The 21,249-nt window shown below is 38.0% G+C and overlaps 1 protein-coding gene across 1 annotated transcript in view; it reads left to right on the top strand.

Annotated features, from left to right (window-relative positions):
• Positions 1-658: 658 nt before the first annotated feature.
• The window catches only part of LOC111271360 (GRAM domain-containing protein 4), an 81,070-nt gene continuing 60,479 nt past the window's right edge, over positions 659-21,249 (top strand). The window contains exons 1-2 of the mRNA XM_086972890.1: positions 659-741; positions 21,039-21,183. Of these exons, the coding sequence (XP_086829016.1) occupies positions 21,097-21,183 (87 nt within the window). The 5' untranslated portion in view covers positions 659-741; positions 21,039-21,096. The remainder of the gene's footprint in view (positions 742-21,038; positions 21,184-21,249) is intronic.

Below are 21,249 nucleotides of genomic sequence, written 5' to 3'. Positions count from 1 at the left end.
ATAGAAAGCACGAGATATTGGATTGGGCGCCATTGTACACCAGTTTAATATCCCACTTTCAACTTCTTCCAGGTTGACATCGGAATTACTGGCGGAATGTTCTGCTTCGGCAGAGCAAAGTCTACTCCTAAAATCATTAATGTCCCTGCCGAGTTTTACATGGAAAGATATACAGTTGACGGTCATGGACTTCATAGTCGGGGGCATTTTCTCCATGACCCAAACCTTAACTTTTTTCATACATCAGATAGCCGTGCATGAAAATGTGCAAGCGACAATCTACGATGCTTTACAGGACCAAGAAAATAAGCCAGGGGAGTCACTTGCTAGCCACCCTTATATAAAGGTATTAACGACAAAGATGCATTTTGTATTTGAGGCAAATGTACTGATTCGCCTAGCCATTAAAATCATTAGAGAGATACAAAATGTTTACATTTTACATTACAAGACTTCATCCGGTTATATTGGTATGATTAGATAATTCAACGTTAAGTTTATCTGAGCAAAATACGATATCAAAAGAATTACCACTATTGGGAAGCTTCCCTAACAAAAGTTTTTTTTTTTATTTGATGTGTATTTTGTGACCCATAGGCTTGCTTGAAAGAAACGTTTCGACTTTCGCCGTCCGTGCCCGGTCTGATGAGGATTCTTCCACAGGATACCGTACTCTGCGATTATCATATCCCCGCTGGAACAGCCGTCTTTGCAAATTCAATGGTCGCCTGTCGTAGTGAGGTATGTCAGCTTAATAACCGGTAGACTAAAATTCTTTTAGCTGTCAATTTTTGTTAAATGGTGCAGTAAAGCGCCATCGAGACAGTAAGCATTGACAAGAACGATAAATATTAGCTTTATTAAGTGGCAGTTATATATCATTTGTACCGCTTATATATCCTTCGTTGAAAAATGATTTGAGTCATTTATTCGAGGTTGATAAGTATTTATCTAACGGTTTTCATTGAAATTATCGCGTTTAAAACGATCTCCGCTGAACTCAACACACTTGTACAACCTTACTGTTTGTTCCTGTCCTCAAAACACTTTAGATTCGATCGTTGGGATTGACCTTGACTTAGTCCGCAATTTTCCTTTAATTTTTTTTTCTATGAAGTAAAGACGTTTCCGGCTCAGGCTTTCTTCAAATATTGGAATAGGAAAAAAAAAGCCGTGGGCGACAATGTCCAGCAAATACGGGGTTTGGTAACATATACACCGAATTTTTCTCTAGCAAAACCTGATGTACGAGTAGTAGAAGTACAGGCCAATGCATTGTCGTGTTGACCGCAGTTCTGGTCTTTTGCGTCAGATAGACTCGCGAAATCTTCCTAAAGCTTCTCGATAAAACTCTTCGCTGATAACGGAACCGGAGCATGAGGCGTAGCGTTCAGCTAATTTCTATCCATATAGTTTAAGATGCTTCGGTAAGGTATCTAAAAGAGGACGCGGGCCTCATCCTAATCTTTCACTTTTCATACATTTTTTTGGTTGGACGAATCTTCTGGATAATTTATTAAATTGAAGACGGTACAGAGCAGTTGGAATGTTTTACTCTGATCTGCGTAATGAAATCGGTGAACGAAGGAGGACGCACGTTTAATATAACGTCAACATCTATATATAAAAATGAAAATCAAACGTCCGATTTGCGTCTACAGTAATACAGTAGTACAGGCAAAATTCACGTTGATTTTACTTCACTTTGGATCTTTTTTTATTCGTTTGAACCGTTTTTGGGCCTTATGTTTTTCGATCATAGATCCAGCGATTATAGCGTTACCTCGATAGGATGATTTTGTTCTGTCAGACCCGTAATGAATCTGTCTACTATTTTTTAAAGAAGAGTAGCGAGATTTTGTCTAATGAGTCTGTTATACCGATATAGATATTTGGGTGCATTGATTGTTAACAGTGCCTGAGACTTCGACGTTTATTTTCCAATCAGCTTCGGCAATGTCTATGGTAACACAATATTTATATAAGATACTAAAAATATAATTTGACATCTGGATGGCTTATGGTGATCTTCCAAAATTTCATTCAAACCCGCTGAACAATCCGCACACTACTTTATCTCCTTCGTTTTTTTGGTACTACCACCGTTTGAAGTCGCGCGTTCAGTAAGTGTAACTTATTACGAACTGTTTTGCGAGTGATTTTACAATATAATACTTGCATCTAATTTGGAATGTTGTCTAAGGATAACTACTTAATTCCGTATAAAAAGAGCCCTATTATTTCTATCACAGCTATCCCTGTTATTTAATTCTAGCTGCCGCTTTTGAGCTACAGGACCTGGATCATTGGGTGCTTTTCCATGTTATTTCCCTGTTGGAGCCGTTGAAACGGATTATTGCCTGCATTGCTTAGATATTCAACTATTAGGTTTTGGCGGCTCTCTTGACCCGTTGCATATTGCAATTCTCACAGTCGTTGTAGACGTTAATTTTTAAAATCCCATTTAAGTAGTAGATCGTTTGAGGAACCAATTAGGACAGCAACGTAAAAGCACCGCTGAAATTTCTCCATATCTCTCAAGCACTGCGCTGGACTAATTACGTACAATACCTTTTCTACTTTATGGCAAAAAATTAAAAATATCAATTTTCGGTCCAATCAATCTGAAATCAATTATGCAATTAGTATGTGGAACTTTGATCTCAAAACGTTTCGCAAAGCCTTAACGATGGTCGAACATATTGTCCAAAAGATCACCTTTTTCTAGATGTTTACAGACTTTCACACGATTGTGTACAGTCAATGTTGCCCTACGAGTGTCTCAATAGGCGTGGAAAACGTCATGAGAAAAAAAGAACGCGTACTTTAATGAAGAAAAAAATGCAAACGGTGAATATCGACATTACTGAATAGACGTGCTTTTATGCAGGCAAAATCGCAAGCCTTGTTCCTTCAGCCAGAACAGAAGCGCTATTGACAAAAGAGGGAACTATCAGAACTCATACAGTCGATCACATGTGAAAACCTCCAGAACGACGCATGTAAAGTGTTGCAAACGTGAGCGTGGTAAATGCAGTTAAAGCTGTTTCAAATGGTTGCGATAACATCAGTTCAGTCGCCTAATTTCGTAGTACGATGCCAAGCTCCGATCGAATTATACCTCTGTATGTTTGTTACAGTACCTCTAATGTACTATAACATACAACTGGAGTTCTTTTTCGGCGACATTATTGAATCCCGACCAAGTATGATAGCTTTAACAAAAGTCGTAGACGTATTCCGTTTCATGCTGGGCTCAGCTCGTTTTACGGTTATTACCTTTTAAGAACAATGCTACCAATATGTAGCAGTTATAAATTGCTTGAAAAATGTTTAAAGCCTCCACGTAGAATGAAATAGTCCAGTTAATATAAAATAATAATTCTATTTTATTTACTTTTTGTTAACAAATGTTATTTTACATGGAAAAATAAATGCACTTGAAATCGCAATGCAGCCCAAAAGTCTGCCGTCTAATAGAGTAATGCATAGACTGAATAGAGCATCGGCTTATTTAAATAGATCCCCATATAGTATAAAGCATATAGACTGTAAGTTGTCTGTCGAACGCTTTTCATTACAATGCATGGACTAGGTACGCAGTCACCTGATGGAATCTCTATAATTAAGAAATTAATTCTTTCGTTCTGCCATAACGCATTCTCTTCTTAGTAGAGAATCTTGGTAGGGAAGTGCGCAAGCTATCAAGACGCGCTTTGCATATTTTTTTTTTTGAAGATAACTGTTTTGGCAGTTAATACCACTACTTGGATCTCTGGCCCGAATTATCTTCGTACAGACAAAGCTCAAGTGGCGTCTAGACTGGCATACAGGTAGAATAATCATTTAGATACTTATAAGAGGCTGCTAAGGGCACCTCATTAAGGGTGATTGGTAACATTGGATTGTCTTCCCACTTTTGTATAGGGTAATATTAGGTCTCAACATCTCAACAACAACAACAACAACAATAACAACACCAAATTGATGGGCACGCATCTAAGTGCCGAGACACAATACCGACTGTTTTAGCACTGATTTTCTCTTACATCCTATGGAAAGTGTTCGGATTTTGTCTGCTTGCGGCGATCGTTCAGCCAACTGACTCGAGGCCAAGGCTGTAGACGGCACAGTCATATATCTAAGAGCTTTTAGATGCCTCTAGATTTGGAGGGATTATAGATAAAAAGGGCATAGGTGGTTTGAGTAGGATAAAACTGAAAACCATGCACACAACGGTCGGTTTTCTTTTCTATTATTATGTTAAAACGCCTGCCAAGTATAAATCGAGAGTACGTTGTTATTATTATTATTATTATTATTATTAATCAACTTTTTATAACGCTCTACAGTCGGTGATCTGAGTATCTGTACATTGTATATTATTGTTAAGTTTCTAAAATTCAACTTCCTTCGTTAATTTATTAAAGGATAAAAGAAAAGGTTGTTTTGGACGCATTGCGCTTTTCGTTTATCTAAAGCGATTTTGATGTGAGCTGGAGCACCACTTGATGAAATAACAGCTTTACGTTATACGTGCGGTACCCATGCGTAGTCAAGGTGGAACACCACCAAAATCGGTAGTTAAAAGGACTTGACAAGATTTATATAAATAAGAAAAGGTCTTACGGGAACGCAGAATGCTTCTGTACATGAAACGACATAAGTGTTCATTTATATCGAATTTAGTGAAAACCTAGCGAGTTTCGAAAGCGGTAGGTCTTTCAAAATGAGTTTTATATTGCCCATTGTTAGGTCTGAATACGATCTTTTCGGTGTGCGCGTACATGAGAGCAGAGAAAGCTCACTGTCCATGGTGCACAGGATTCAGAAGCCTTTTCGGTTCCAAAAACTACGGCTCGTGATTAAATTAGATCATGTGTTTGTTCGGCTATTTGGAGTACTTTGTGTATAATAGTAAGACGTTTCTGGATTCTCGCATTCGCGAAGTATTGAGTTTTTCTAGCAAGACTGTAAAAAATCTTCTGCAGGAGGTTTTACCTTCTTTTTCGTGACAATTTTAGTTTACTATAAATTAACATGATAAAGATTCGAATTAATTTTCAAACCCAAGGCCCCTTGTCTCTTGCATATCATATGTGAAACTTATCACCTACGACTTTGTACTTGTTTTATATACGACACCATTGGATCGTGTAACTTATTATTGGTGTTGTCATGGTGTTGCTAGAAGTTGCTGGGCATGTTGGACACATGATCAGCTTAATGTTAAATGTTATATTATTATCAGCGGTCATATTGGGCATCAATAAATTCAATGCGTTAACAATTTTACAAGCCTGCATTTGTGCTCACGCAATGTACGCTCGTTAGGCTTTATCCGTTTTTACATTGTATTGCTAGTTCATCGATTAAGCCATTTAAGGGATGAGTTTGGACGAATGTAAAAAAGATTACTGCCCATTTGAAGTCGAGCGACCTCCAGCCCCTCTTAACCTGCTAGGTGTGAACTCACGTTGCTCATGTACTCCGGAAAGCGGTGAACTCCCATAACGCGTAGCTAGAATATATATAATATACATGCAGCCAGTAAGGACGCAGACCTTAAACGAATCAACAACCGCTTGTAGAGTGACGTTCAGTCATGGCGCCAGGCGGGCGCCGGCATTTCGAGACAAGCTTGCCAAGGTAGGATGGTGTGCTATGACTCGCCGTAACAGCCACAACCTTAGACAGAACAACTGTAGGTTTGCAGTGCGCCCTGACGCCTTCTCTCCCGAAGATGCACAGTTTGCCATCGCCGACAGTACTTCGACAGGCTATAAGTACAACTACGCAGCCCGCATGCGGCACCAAAACAGTGAGGCAATTTAGTGTGATGTGAAGTGCTAAAGCGTAGCTAGGAACTTGCAAACAAACACATTTTTTCAATTACCGTGGACTTCAGAATGGCCTTCGCTATTCCTATTGTAAAACAAAACTACGCACTCTATGGAAATAGCTCAGCTGGAAGCAGCGGAGTCAATTCAGCCTCCAGCAGTCCGGTTGGATCACCTCCAAAGGTTCCTGTCCATGCCGTCCCTGTCAAGCGCCCATTGCTGGCCCGCTCTGCGTCTGCCCGGACCGCTACTGCATCCGAAACAAAGTTCAAAAAAGACCTGACCCGTAGCTCCAATAGCTTCAATTCATTTCATGAGGCGCCCGTCGTTAAGTTATCCAAGGCTGTTCGTAAAATTAGCCGTTGACATTTTCTATACAACGAGACAAGAATGTACTATTTGCGTCGAACAATATTCTATAAGCGTGCCGGTTGGTGAGATCCTAAACCTCTCTGTTTAGGTGATCGCTGTAAAATCAGGTGAAGGTTTGAGACTTAACTTTAAGTCCAGACCTGTTCGGACTAAACGAAACTAGTCCGAACAGAGGCGACCGATTCAAATATAAAAGATCACGCGGTAATTCAACAAATGGCCTGCAGTTCTAGTAAAACTGTGGCCGGTGGCGTACTAATCACAGCTCAAAGGATACGGAAGTCTTATATGCTGTGTAATTCTAGTGCGAACAGCGGCACCAGTACTAAGTGAGCGTATTTGTTAGACAAGCAAAAAAAAAACGTTTTATCAATAATCTGAATGATTTGCGGGACCGTGGCATACTTGCAAGAACGAAGCTGCGTAGAGAATAACCAGCAGACGACCGAAAGAGCATATTGAGCAGACTGAAATTCAGGAATAAATGACGATTTCTAAAACGTTATTGATGTTTTTATTTAGTTTTCTTTATTATAAGATTATATATTTATTATTATAAGGGACTGCAAGTTTTCGTCTTAATGATATGCAGTATATCAATTATTTGCATTTTTATAACTTTTATGCCATTGTTACCGATAGTGCAACATGTAAAATCCAATCATTGACCTGATCCTTATTTGTAATGAAACTGACCTCGTCAAGGAAGTCTTCCAGCTTTAATTAAACAAGTAGCCCGTTGGAGTTTAACTACAGATGCTACATCAAGCGTAATTCATAGCTAGAGCGCCACAATAATGTGTGACGCTATTAACTAGCTAAAAACATTGTCCGCTTATCGGCATAAGTACCAGGCATAAGTCACGAAAAAGCCATGTTTGTTGGAATAGGAATAAGATATCTAGTACGGGCTTGAATTGGGTCTGTCGCTTGCTCAGGGTTAGCATCTTATGTACCAGTTACCGATAATTCATTGGCATCGAGGACTGCGACCACAGACCACAGTGAGCACGCTTGCCAGAAACTTGGCCCGCTATGCTGGCGCTCTTTGCGAGCTTTCATCTCCAACACCTGACTACCAGCAAGAATCCGAATGCGCATCACGTTATCCCATTACAGTTAGTCGCGTCTAGATGGGTTTCAGTGTTGTATACGGGGAATATCGTCGCTTCTGAATCTTTGTGCCTCGGTAGTGAAGGGTAGCTGAACCATTTACTAGATCTCCCGGTTGGACCCGGTTAAGAGTTCTGAATGGTTCTGACTGTTTCGGGGCTTCAAAACATCGCATACCTTTGTTACGAACATGCGTTCAGTGGTTTATTCAGTTATTTAAAAGCGTAGTTTTAAGTTTATTGAGTTAATTTATTTTTCTTTTAATGGATTTTATGTCGATTGGATGCTCTCACATCATGAAGTTCTTTTATGTTGGTAACGGATTATCAGAGTTCAACTAGCATGAACTTATATTCCCGTAAATGTTTTTGTTGATACTTCAATGTCAATTCATTTGAATAAGCTGCAGGCAATTTTAAGAAGGCAGAGTTTCAATCGACCACGACTGTGAGAATCGAAGGCATTCGTTAGAAGGAAACCGCAAACTACAGATATAGTCTCAAATGGAAAAGCTATGACCTCTAGATTAGAAAAACGTTTACCCGTAGCTAGAAAATATTTACATTTTTCTTTTAGCTGTTCACGTTTATTGCCACAGCAGACTATTACTGGTTATCGCAGTTTTCTTGTTAATGTGTGACTTCAAAATGAATTTCCACGTATTTATGCTGAGGCTAATTTACAGATGTATTTTTTATTTTAACATAAACAAACCCTTGACATAAACATTTATTTTCTTAATTATTTAAGCCCTAAAAAGCAGTCATGTTGTATTGAATATTATGGTTATATAAGGGTGCCAAAAGGCGTTTTTCTTGTGGAACTCGTATCATAAATTTAAAAAAAAGCGAAAGCATAATTCTGCACTTGCGGACCGATATGCTTTATCAAGTAGATCAAGCTCTAATGTAGACCTTACGGATGAATCGAATAATGATGATTCTAAATGAACGCTTAGTTATAACTAAGTGGACAGCTAAATCATACACGGCGGCGCCTTGCAAACGTGAAAACCAAAATTTTAAAAAGATACCATTATTCGATTGAAATCGATAATTCCTTTGTTGATGCAAACCCCATCAATAGCGTTTGTTAACCCAAAAGCTACTAGCGCGCACCTCAAATAAAGAGCATGTAAACGTCTCTATCTACATGAGATCTGGCGACTTGAACAACTAAGCCTCTAGTTAAAAGAAATTGAATTTCGAGTCCAGCCAACGATACACACAATGTCATTTGTATAAATAACGGAAGCTTTTTTAACGTTCTAAGGTTAAAGGAATAAATTCAACAGTTAGGTGTCAACGGCATGTTGTTGATTAAATGTCGGATCATCCGAGCAAGGGATGGAATCTTCAGAGTGCTGCAGAGACGGCAATCTGAAGTAATAGCGCTGAACGTTTTAATCTCTTTGAACAATGTTTTGAAATCGATAAGTGGCAGAAGCCTCGTCAAAGGTTGCGCATTAGAGTTAAATATAGCTATGGCTGTATAATTCGAAATGAAGGAAGTTGTCTTTCTGGATTCACCATAGACAAGATCTATTGGCGTGGCCAGGTGATATAATACTTTAAATGGTGCCTTGCAAACAGAAAAATCAAGGATATTTTGCATCGAAAAGTCACTGTGATAAATACTAGTCCTCAGGGCTACTCACTTACTCCATTGCGGACTGCTAGTGCGTCCTGCCAAGCACATAGTGTGGGTTTATTTTTAGGCGCTCTATTATACTACGCGTTTTCGAACTGATGCAGATCGCCGTGCGCTGAGTGTGCTCAATGCTTTCGTTTTCGCAAATGATTTTTTAAGGCATGCTTACATATTGCTAATAAACTATAGAATACAAATTGCGTGCTCATTATTAATTAATCGTTGTTCATATAAAAATAATGATTGGCATTATGACCATGTAAAAATTGCCAATACATGTGAATGTCAGCTTTTTATGTTTTAAGACCAATCCTAGTGTTTCCCACCAATGTTGTGTTCTACTTTCCAAGTGAATTTTGCACAAATACTTCTACACGTCTCGGTAGGTACGGACGTAGTTTCCTAACAGTATAAAAGTAGTCCGTCTCACTCTGTCTGAATAGTATACAATCCGTTCCCGAAATAGGCGTGGCTTCTGAAGATGCACTATATAAAGCTACGAGATTAAATTATGCTCATTGCCTGTTTGATTGATTCACTTCACGAGAATATCTGTAATATCGAAGCTGTACGCTGTAACTAACTTCTTGTCCGCGATTCTCCGAGTACCTGTTGTAGCTGCTGTAGTCGATTTGTTGACAACATCTTTCTTGAGCGGTAGTAGCGGTTTGTCCCAGCAGCTTGTGCTGTTTAGGTCCTTGAGCTTTTTTCTGCTCTTCCGAAAAATTAGATATGCCTAAATATACATCTAGTACAGTGTTAGTTACCATCCGTAGCTACTTTAGGAGAACATACATGTTCCCATTCAGTTCAGCTGTTTTGTCCAACGTCAGGTATATCGGTCCTATTCATCAGGCCACGTCGCGGGAATATTGTAGGTCTTTATGCTGTCGAACATTCGAGAAAGTCTTGCTGCATTTATTGTTGAAGTGATCTTGTGACCGAAGGAAGCAGCGTTTTGCTATGCGGCAATTTTTTGAAAAAGAGCTCAAAAGGGATTATTCGGATTTCTCTTTCATCCGTTGAGAGACAGTATCGTATAATTTCTGCAACAGGTTCTTCATGCTTAAGTCGGCGAATACATATGAGCTTCGTAGTGTAAGTGTGTATAACTGGTGGGAGCAGTCACCTCGCAGTCAGATTCATCTTCCCCAAGCAGACCTATTTGTCATGCCTTGGTGTTAATATGTGATAGTTTTAGTAAACGCCCTGCTGGTCAATCACAAGTATTGTCTATTGAAGATAGGTGCCAACGCTTTGAGAAATTTCAACAAATAGAAGCCTTTTTGGATAATAACATAGACAAACAAGTTTTGAGTAGCTGGTCTAAAAGGTCAAGCAGTCCATATACAGTTCGTCTCTATGTAGGAAATTCGGGAAATCCGATTACAGACTGTATAGTGCATTCAGACACGTTTCTACGAACAACCCGACATGAAGTCCAAATGTGAGACCGCCATTAAGCTCGAAAAGCACTCATCCTCCCCAGTGTTGTCGAGGGTCTTATAGGGTGAAAATTGCCCACCCATTAACAGCACTCCGTCGGTAAGGTCCACGCACCGCACGCAGTCTGAAAAGCGTGATACGACTCTTGATTCAACTGGATGGAATATATATACATTACACCATGTTAGGTAATCTACGCTCTAGGTGCAAAAACTTAATTCCAACAAAGTTGCACAGCCAGTTTATGCCAGCTTTGTTTTAGTAATTAAATTAAAAAAAGACATAATAAAAACAAAAGCACAATCTTGTTTTATTAATCAGTTGATTCATTACAGTGTAGTGTATTTCAGTATAGTTAAATCTAAGTAGCGGTAACAAATGCAAATAAATTTGGAGATTAGATCAATAGAGGGGTAGATCTCTATTTTACTCTAGTTTTTGTGCTCTAGGTACTCTAGTCTTACGCTTGGTATCACCGTCAATCATTTCATCAGATGGTAGATTTCCAGCATGAAACAAAGTGCACTTATGACCATGTTAGAACTTAGGCCATAACATGTCCCAAATATTAGCAGGCAAATACGTTACCTGCTAAACTATCACGTGGACAGAGGCGGATCTGAGCCAGTCGTAGAGTACAGATCTTCCTTTAATACATTAGAGACGCCATATAGGTCAGCCTTAGCTATGTAAACGAAAGTGTTATTGCTATCGTAATAAACACCTAAAGGTATAAGAAGATCATTTTTATAGCATCCCGAGATAAAACTTATGTTGAAGAAGATAAACACAAACAGTTATCCTATTAATAACAAAATAATCGTTAAATCCTCTAGTTGTTGCTAGTTCAGGGTGGCTGCAGTTATAGAAACGAGGCTCGTTTCTACTACAGTTCCAGCAGTCGATAGAACAGTACGTTTATCGATAAATAGCAATTTAAATATCCACTGGTGGAATCAGGAGGTCTATAGTTATTGTTCGGAGTGCGTGGTTTTAATTTGTTGGCGTAGTTGGTCCATATCTTGTCAATGCACAGGACTTTATAAAGATTGTTTTCAAACTTTGTATCTTTCAAGATCATGCTTGACGGCCGTGCAGAATTATTCAGGTAGGTGTAAACTATCACGAATACGAAACTGGGTGATGGAAAATTTGACTTCTAGAAGCCCTGATGCTTATCAAACTGACATTCCGATTGCTACATAAATATAAAACATGGATCACTTAGTGTGAAACCTTCTTCCCTGGATCACCTCAGCTGAAATTTTATCATCTGGTGCCGTTTTAAAGGGAATGCTGCGATAGGAAATTTCATAAAGTGTCTTTCACCTGCCCCATCAGTCCCGTAAGGACACGCTTCAGCATGTAGAGAAACTACTGGCTTTGACCGAAATAAATGGAAGCCTTAACTAAGTAGCATATAGAAGCTATCGAAGCCAACATCAACGTCTCGATTTCAGACTGCTTCAAGCAAACTGTTGATGATAAAGAATTATTTTGCCCTAAGGTAAAAAATTAATATTTTGTTGTCCTGTAATCGGCGTGTGCTCTGATGGTCCTACTCAGCTATAGAGCTGATATTTGATAGAATTTTTTTAATACGGTGGCCCAGCTTTCCTACGTTCACCGCCTATGCGTCCCCAGCCAGTTTTTGTTTGAGATTGCCAATTTTTCAGACAGGCGATGATAACCGATCAACAGTCACCCAGGGTCTACTGTAGCGAGGCTGTTCGATTAGTCACAGCATTCTCGTACCAACCCTGAAACAGTAGTTGTTTGCTCAGCTTCTGGGGTAACGTCCGTTGATAAAATTGACTGCTGGTCAAGGCTTTTCGACTATGGGCAATTTTGCTTCAAATGAATGTATCCTTTTTTCTATGCCGCGTTGATCTGTCGTAAATGGCAGCTTTACTGCTACGACACCTGGCTCGAAAATGCTTCGATACACCACGGTAAACATATATCTCTCACTATTTGGCATTAAGATGGTCATACTGCTCTTAACTTCAGTTTTGCAAAACTCTTTTCTAGATGCACGGTTATTGCCCCTTAAAATTCTGCCTCTTGGGTAACTTCGTTCTATGAAGACCGCTTAAACAGACTAGCCTTACATTGATCTCACGTTCTCGTGCTGCCCACACGAGTGTCAAGTCGATGTTGGGCCAGGTCTAGTAAAAGTTCATAAACCAGGCCGAGCAAGCATAAGACCAACTATAAGCGTCCACTGTCGTGCCTCAAAATATTAACCCATATATTATACAGGCCCATGAGTAGTTAAGAAATGGCAGATTAAACGCTTCGCGATATCTGTATCTACATACATATATGTGTACGCGATCCTTTATACAGGTATGCAGGCAGTTCAACTGAGCTCTGTTAATGAGTAGAATGGTGAATGTATGTAGTGTATATGTAATAATATGTTCTTTATGCATAGCTCAAAACGTTTATTGCTAATTACGTCTCTTTATTCGGATCCAGTATTCAGAACAATATTTCCTATAAACTATATTTCATACCAAAGGTTCGCTTCGAGAATGCGCATGAGCGGAATGCGGGCCTATAACGTTTACTCAACTAAAACAATTCAAATCGGTTTGCCGTAGAAAAAAGGCAAAGAAAAGATATACATATAGCGTTTCCTAATATGCAAGTTAGCATTTCTAAAAATATGAACTTCTACTTAAATGTGATCCTACTTATTTTCCATAATATTTTTCCTACGTCTTGGAGTGAGACCTAAACATCCATCAGCCACGTTTACAATCTATTTTCAACTGAATTTCAGAAGGTATTTCCGCGTGCGTTGGAATACTTGCCTGAGCGGTGGTTGCAGGGCCGTCCGCGATATCCCTTCGCAGTATTACCATTTGGATTCGGCGCTCGCATGTGCGTAGGTCGTCATTTCGCGGAACTGGAAATATGTTCAGCTATCGCAGCTGTTATTAGCAGATCTCAGATTTCAAGTCCACTCCATCGAATCCCCCTAAAATGGAGTTATATAATTGTGCCTGATGGCCCCGTTCCAATCCAAATGCGGACAAGGGAAGTTCAAGGTTCTAACTAGAAGCGAACGGTTATAAATGAAATACAAAGTGCTCCATATATCTGTACGCAAACGTTTCGGACTTACTAAATGTGAATAGAAAATAAAATCTTCCAAACTGCGTATGACTGTTAGGTGTAGAACCGGCAGAAAACTTCGGCAGAACAACAGCTACAATATGAACATTCTACAATGTGAACAAATGGCTTCAGATACCCAACGAGTGAAACATCTATTTATTGTAACTTTTTATACTATAAATTAGTCCAATGTTAATGTTTAAATTCATGCGCTTTGAAAAAAACGGCCACTACGATTAGCCCATAATAGAGAGAAGAAGTAACAAATTTACTCTGTTCATTTAATGAGAACAACCAATGCTCAAGTATATATATGTGGCTACTCAAAAACACGTAAACGGAATGTTTTGGAAAAATGCAATGTAAGACGGTGACCCATAATAGGTAAACACATATATAACGAATACTTTGTATGATAGGTTCCTATTTTTCGTCACGTCAGATCAAACCTTCGACGCGAATCCAAGTCGACTACGAAGTGCAGAGCAAGCAAGTAGCCAGGACATTAAACAAATGTGCATTCTAATAATATTCAGGACTTTTAAGCTAGGTTTGCATATATTATGGATGTTCAATAGCCGCAACTTGGCTATCATTGTTAAAACATTGTTTTTGCGTAGACTGTAAGATATTTTGGACAACCGCATTTAATCATTGTGAAGGGTATTTTCATAGGAGAATCTTTGTATGTATGTATGTATGTATGTATGTGTCGAAATAAAATACTGAATGGAGTTCGTTTGCATTTTCCCTTAATCATAGAAAGTATAATAGTTCTAAGTCTATTCGCCATCTCACGAACGAAGATGCAAACAACTCTGTTTGCCAGTATTGATATTTCCTTTCTGAGATAGTCCGTAAACTATTTTGAGGTGTTAAGAAGAACGGTAATGATAAATGTTCGGGACCTAGTGGTTCTAAGAAATATTCTAGCGTATGTGTCGCAAGGGGCAATCGTTCAGATTCCAATTGTACTCTGTACATGTACGTATGTTACTCACTGTTATTGTTTGAAAATATATAATCAAATGTAAAATATCAAGGACAAAAAGCGATTACTTAGGCAACGAATGACAGCTTTTTGGCTCATATCCTTTTCGGGATCCAGGGGAGCTATCAAGCATCCTTGGCCAGGTCAAGCCTTGTGCCTCTTAACGCTGACTTTTCGCCAAAAGAAATTAGGCAGCTTTAACAGGTCGTTAGAGTTGAACATTTCGGCCCTTTAATGGATCATCAAAATAACAGAATTACAAAGGTTTTGCTTCAATAACTTTCCTTAACTTTTCGATCTAGAGTCGTCAAGATGGTATGTTTGTGCTTTTTACACCTTCTATCGTGCAGTCTTTTTCATGGTGTGTTAAGAACTGAATAATGCTTACACCATCAGTGAGTGTTTCATTTTGAAATTTATTCCCGTAATGGAGAAAGCAGCATATAGAGAATACGATAACCCACGTTACCCACAAAAACAACGCGATAACCTTCGGCTGTGCAAAATACGGCCAATATGGAAACCATAGACCTAGAATCTAGTTGCAATATGACAACTATTAGAAAATTCGAAAAATACTTGTGATTTCAAGCTTGTAAGATCTAAATAGGGCGAACCGATACGATCAACAAAGCAACAAGGTCGAATTATATGTAACACGGCATAGATTCTTCGTTTTCGTTTCGATTAATCCCAACACTGACCAGTACCATTTAGCGTGTCGTCCGCGAAGCGTCGTTAAATCACAAAATCAGTATCTAACAAAGTAAGCATAATACATACCAAGATGAAAAGTCATGGAAAGTGCCTTCCGTTTTCTATATATCAATAGTAGTTTCATCATGCAGTGAACGGTATTTATGTTGCGTTCGGGCACTCAAAGCTAAGGTTCCAGGTTGAAAGTGCATTTTCGACACTTACTCTGTTTTGCCTTTCGCTGAGATCAAAACCGGACGAAAAAACTTGGGTCATACCATGCGCAGCGAGGCCTTTGCAACTGAGAGGACTGCTCGAAAGGGCTTTCTTTGTTTAAGGATGGAATCTTAGAGTTGGCCATCTTAGATCGATGAGAAGCTTGGATGGAAGCAGATATTTGGATGATTTTTGGCACATGAGAATAAGTTTCAATAGGCGTATTTGTTCGATGGAACTGCCGTTCGCTTCGGTCAGGATTTCAATTCGGAGCTTAAATCGGTGACCAATTATTTTTGAAGATTTATTTTTTAAATTGACTTATAATTTCTTAATAGAATCCGTGAGTAAATCAATATTTATATGCTTAAGCTGATTGAAGTAACATTCAAACACGTTACACAAAAAATCAGGCGTACGTAGAATGAAAGAAAAAGCAATCGCCCGAATTCATTTGCATGATACAATAAAACAAAATAATTCCGATCCAAAGCGACCGCTAACTTATGTTTTGACATTCTAGGATCATTGGCAATGGCTTTTTACGTTTTACGGAGATCTCCCTCGTGTTTACCGAAATTCGCGTAAGACTGGTAACGATGTTGATCGTCGATTTCAAGCAACCGGGCAAAACAAGGCTTACAATCTCGGTAAGAATTCGTTCGGTGTGAAGGAACAGGAACCATTTGATCTTCGTCTACATAATGCGTACTAAAGATATACACTGGATGCTACTTACCACTATCTTGTTACTCTTTCTAATCTAGGCAAAAGCGATTTGAGCCTGTTCGGACTGAATTCGTGTTCTGAATCCATGTTTTAGCTAAATCAATACATTACTCGAATCATTACGGTATTTTGCTGCGTTGTCGCACTACCATGTTTTAGGGATTCGATTGTATTAACTTAATTATTCCGATATCTTTTTTCGATGATTCGACAATAAATCTGACAAAAATATTCCGGATGGAGGTGTCCTAACGATCTCGTGACTCTGAAGCAGGTGGCTATTGAGGCATTACTGTAAAATTGCTCACAAAGTGACCCGTTCCGGTTGTTCCATGATTTAAGGTGCAACCGCCATATTGGAGATTCTGCGTACATTAGACCGTTCAAGAAACCAATCAAACAAGCAATATGAAAAACAGTCATATATTTTTTATGATATCTCAGTTGGTAAGTGGAGTTAACCACTTGCAGATTTTATGGCAGAAAGATAGATTTTTTGAAAATTTAGTTTCATCTCTTTTGGGCAAGGTCCGTGAACCAACATTTAGATTCGGAAGTTTTAAAAAAAAGACTAACAAGGGCTCTGGGAAACCTATGCAAGGAGGTAATTTTATTTTCAGTTTCTATTTTTTCCATATTTATCCTATAAAAATTATAAAACTAAAAAAATTATTTTTTCTTCAATTATTTTAAATTTTTCTGTCGAGTTAAGACTATAAGCAAAAACGACAAATTCTGCTAAGGGTCGTTTTGAGACGCTCAGCACATATACTACCACCTGACTCGTCGATGAATATATATATATATATATAAAGACAAATTTTTTTCTCAGTACTTCGTTTTTGGAAATCTTAATAACTTGGATACGTTAGAAGAGTCTAAATTTACCTCAATTAATAGATCTATCAATTCCAGACAAAAATAATATTTTTCTAACAATGGTTAACAATGGCCGAAATGTTTTTCATTTATTTGTGAACACACAATAATAACAATCGTAATTTTAAATGTTCCACTTTTTGGTTATCTTTCTGTATATAAACATTTTTTGTATATAAACATCACTGAACATTTTAGATAGTTTTTCTAAGTTTTACTGATATTTGATAGCCTTTTGATATATTAAGTATGTTATAACTCATTTTAAATTTTAGGTAAATAATATTACGGCACAATAAAAACTGAAATATTTTTTTACAACGAGTGTACAAGAATGTACAAAGAAAGAAAGAAAGAAAGAAAGAAACTAAAAGTTCCGTATCACTATTGCTTCTTAACTATACATGAATAGAATTTAACTACCAAGTTAAATAATGACGAAATTTCAGAGTAAACATACTTGGATAGCTACGATTAATTATAAAATGTAAAGTAATAAAAAAAAAAATACTGTTGGTATTCATTTTATAACTCGGGTGATACGTTACTTTTGGTAAAGAAAAACATGTTTTGAACTTACACACTAACCAATTATGTTCAATTTTTTTGTTCCCAACTCAAGTGCATGGATTGGCAAGAGCCTGCACTTTGCCGCTATGTAGCCTAGAGAAAGACCTTTGTAAAAAAATGATAAAATTGCCTGGAATCTTGATCGGTACGTCGCCATAGTCGATCGACATTTTAGAGTCTGACTTAAAAGGGTATGGCGACCACATTTACTTGGCCCTAATGGGCAAGACCGCAGGTGGCTCTTCTCTAAGTTAAAGTTCTTATAGTTTAATTTATCAAATGCTTTCTTCGCTCGTGTTGACCATCAAAACTATTTGGTATAGTAAACTTTAAAAGCATGTTTGTAAAACGCTTTCCTTGTGAAATATGCATAGGTTTTTTTACGTAACAACCTCTTCTACTCTAGAATACGTTCTAGATGAATAAATAGTTACCGTATTTGTGTGATGTTGTTACCCTTAGAAGTTGGAAAAAGCTACACTTTTTTGTCTCCCACTTGACAACAAGCGTACTTATTACTGCAACCGTTCATTACTTGGTTTTCGCTGAAAGCTCTTTTCACTAGTAAAATATGATTTCAATGATTACCAAACGAAACAAATCGCCGATATGGATGACTTACTCTTGTGCATTCCTAATGAATTTCACTTGTTATTTTATTTGTTCAAGTCTTCATCTTTTGTGATAGAGCCTGGCTAGTCATGCGGCTTTCTATATTAGAAACTATAATGACTCTTTGATTACTGGAGCAGAAACCAAAGTGATTTAAAGTTGGCTCACGCAAACAGCTATGTTCCTGAAGAGGAAACGTAGTTGACAAAAGCTTCTAAGAGCAAGCAAATGCTCAGTGCATTTGTTCAATAAAACAAAAGGCAAGGACTTACACTACATCTTACCTTCAATTAGCCAACAGAGAAGCCAGAACATTTCTTTGTCGCTTTGTTTCCTAACTGTCAAATTTAGCTTGTTATTGTGCTCACACGACTTGTATAACCGTACATCATCAATTTCTATGTCCAGCTAAGCCTATTTTAATTACAAGATACGCTTAGCGCATACTACAGATAGACAGAAACTAAACTAACCAAAGTTGGCTAGTGCTGTATCAAAGTTCGTTTACAAAGTACATATATCCTATGCGTGGGGATGCAACTCGTCACAATAGGAACAATTTGCATATTTGTAATAGTACTCGTAGCAGTTGTGCGTTGAGATCGTAGCTGCATCGCCTTTTAGAGGAAGTGCTGACCAATGAGGTTGCGAGGGCTTCCGACGACATCGCCGCTTCTTTAAACAGTTTCGACGTCAACTGGAGTAAATACTACAGCAGCCGGCGCTGATCATCTCTGCTCAGGAATTTCTAACGACGATAGGCAATGCGATATGCCCATCAGATCGAACTGCTTTCTTCTACTATCTGTGGTTGAAAATGAAACTTACCTATTACACACTAACAATCGACTAATGCATCAGACAAGTGAAGTGCTTTTCTCATATGGTTTTCAGTTTGTCGGCCATCGGCGTAGCTTGCCATATTTTTTGTGACAATGAAATGAGAGCACCATTTTAGTTACTTGAAAGTACAAATTCTTCAATTTTTTTTAATCAGGTGAGCTGTTTTGGTGATACGTGATATGAGTGAAAAGTACGCATTAAATTATTGGGTAGGCAGTGTATTGATGTTAGAAACGTGTCATGTAAAGGTCGAATATGCAACCTGTTTTTTTTTTTTAAATTTTCAGATAAAAATATACACGTTTTTGCCTGCCGTGGCTGTTCTTCTACCATTTCCAAGAACGTTCAATTGGACCCTTAATTGATGATAAAAAAACAATACATTTACGTCGATTAGATTTGAATGATAACAAATGATACCGCAATGTTCTTGGAGAAAACGTGATCTTACTTGATAACTCATTTGAAAACGCAAAGGTACCGCAAACCCATAGGGTATTTTAGTATTTGCAAATTTCACTAGATGTTCTAGATCCGAGCTTGGCTAGTGTGGTGTGACCTTAATGCCTTGCCAGCTAGAGATGTTAATACATGGGTGCAGTCACATCTTGTATGTTATTTATTTAAAGTATTTCAATACATATTGAGCATTTACACCAACCGTGTGAAATAAATAAGCAGCTTAGATAACCATTTTAAGACAACAGTGTGCATCACCCTGCTCTATGTATTTGCCCGACTACCAACGGCTTAAAATATATTTAGTACTAGTATTGAGTAAGCTAACTTTATCCGATAGCTTGCAGAACGAATATCTGATAGCTGGTGGAAAAACGCTGTTTTTTTTTTTAATAATGAGGATTAAAAAATATCATACTGATGATAATGAATTAATAATATAATGATGATAAAGTACTGGTGACAGCTCGCCTGGAAAAATTGTTAAGAAAACTAGGCCTTACGTTCCAATGGATTATGAAGAAACAATTGATACGTGTGTAGACAGATGCATTTTTTAGCTAGTACTCCAATTACTTTTCACTTTGTTGTACTTGCACAAAACAAAAACTATTGTATTATATTTAAAATAGTCTTCCGCACCAAGTTGTCCCGCATTTTTCAAGTTAGCATGTGAAACGCGATTTGAACAGTGGAGTATGCAAAAGCCCGAACGGGGGTTCTGTCTTTTCTCTCCGAATAATTCACCTTAAAAGTTGTGATTTTATATTGAAGTGCCCGGTCAACAGCAGCTTGTTTGTAAAATATGCTACATTGGGTTTATGTTATAATGGCAAGCTGAAAATATAGTGTCTAGATAGATACTAACTCTTTTTTTGGGAAAGAAATCTCCACCCTAGATTAATAGACAGGCAAATAAATTCAACACAAATGACATTTTTGGCATTGGTAACAATTCGAGGTTCTTGGGAAACGTATCTATTCGGTGCTGTGCCAGTATATGTCTGCCAATATGAAACAGATATACCCATATGAGGCGCTATTAGAAATCTACAAAACTACACCATACTTATTTATACTATACTTATGTTCGTTTAAATTAGCTTATTATAAGGTTTTCTACGTTTTTTTCAATTACATATTAAAAACTGACATTAAGGATGCAAAATGCGCTCGATACGAATCTCTTTTTTTAAATATTATTAGTTGGCAATAGTGCCCTACTTCTTAACATATGTATTAGCAGATGGCAAGAATATTAGTGATCACTCAGGTTGGCACATCGCTTTTCAATTAGGCTGTCATTCAAATGTTCTCGTTCGTTTTAGAGCTGGGAAAATCTACTACGCTATACTAAATTGTACTCATATTTGCCTGTCTTGACAAAAACACCTATAAGTACTTATTTTTATGCTCGATTCTAACTGTCCTTTTCTGCAGTTACTGTTTCCCCAGTTAATTACTGTTATGATACTATTAACTGTTAATGTTTTCAGCAAAAAGTACAGCACTATTTACCTTCTCAGCTCGGATTGCCCACCTACCAATACGGAGATGTCCCTTGAAAGCGTCGAGGATCCCGCAATATGGCGAGTTTTAAACGACTTCCCTAGAAAGGGCCGTGACTTTATCAGCAGCACGGTGAGTTCTATATCGTATCTTTAGATGATCTCGTCGTTGGTCGTCTTGTCCGAGCCTTTCAGAATT

Source organism: Varroa jacobsoni, unplaced genomic scaffold, assembly GCF_002532875.2.
Source record: "Varroa jacobsoni isolate VJ856 unplaced genomic scaffold, vjacob_1.0 contig00558, whole genome shotgun sequence".
NCBI classification, from domain to species: domain Eukaryota; kingdom Metazoa; phylum Arthropoda; class Arachnida; order Mesostigmata; family Varroidae; genus Varroa; species Varroa jacobsoni.
This window is presented reverse-complemented; position numbering and strand designations above follow the sequence as displayed.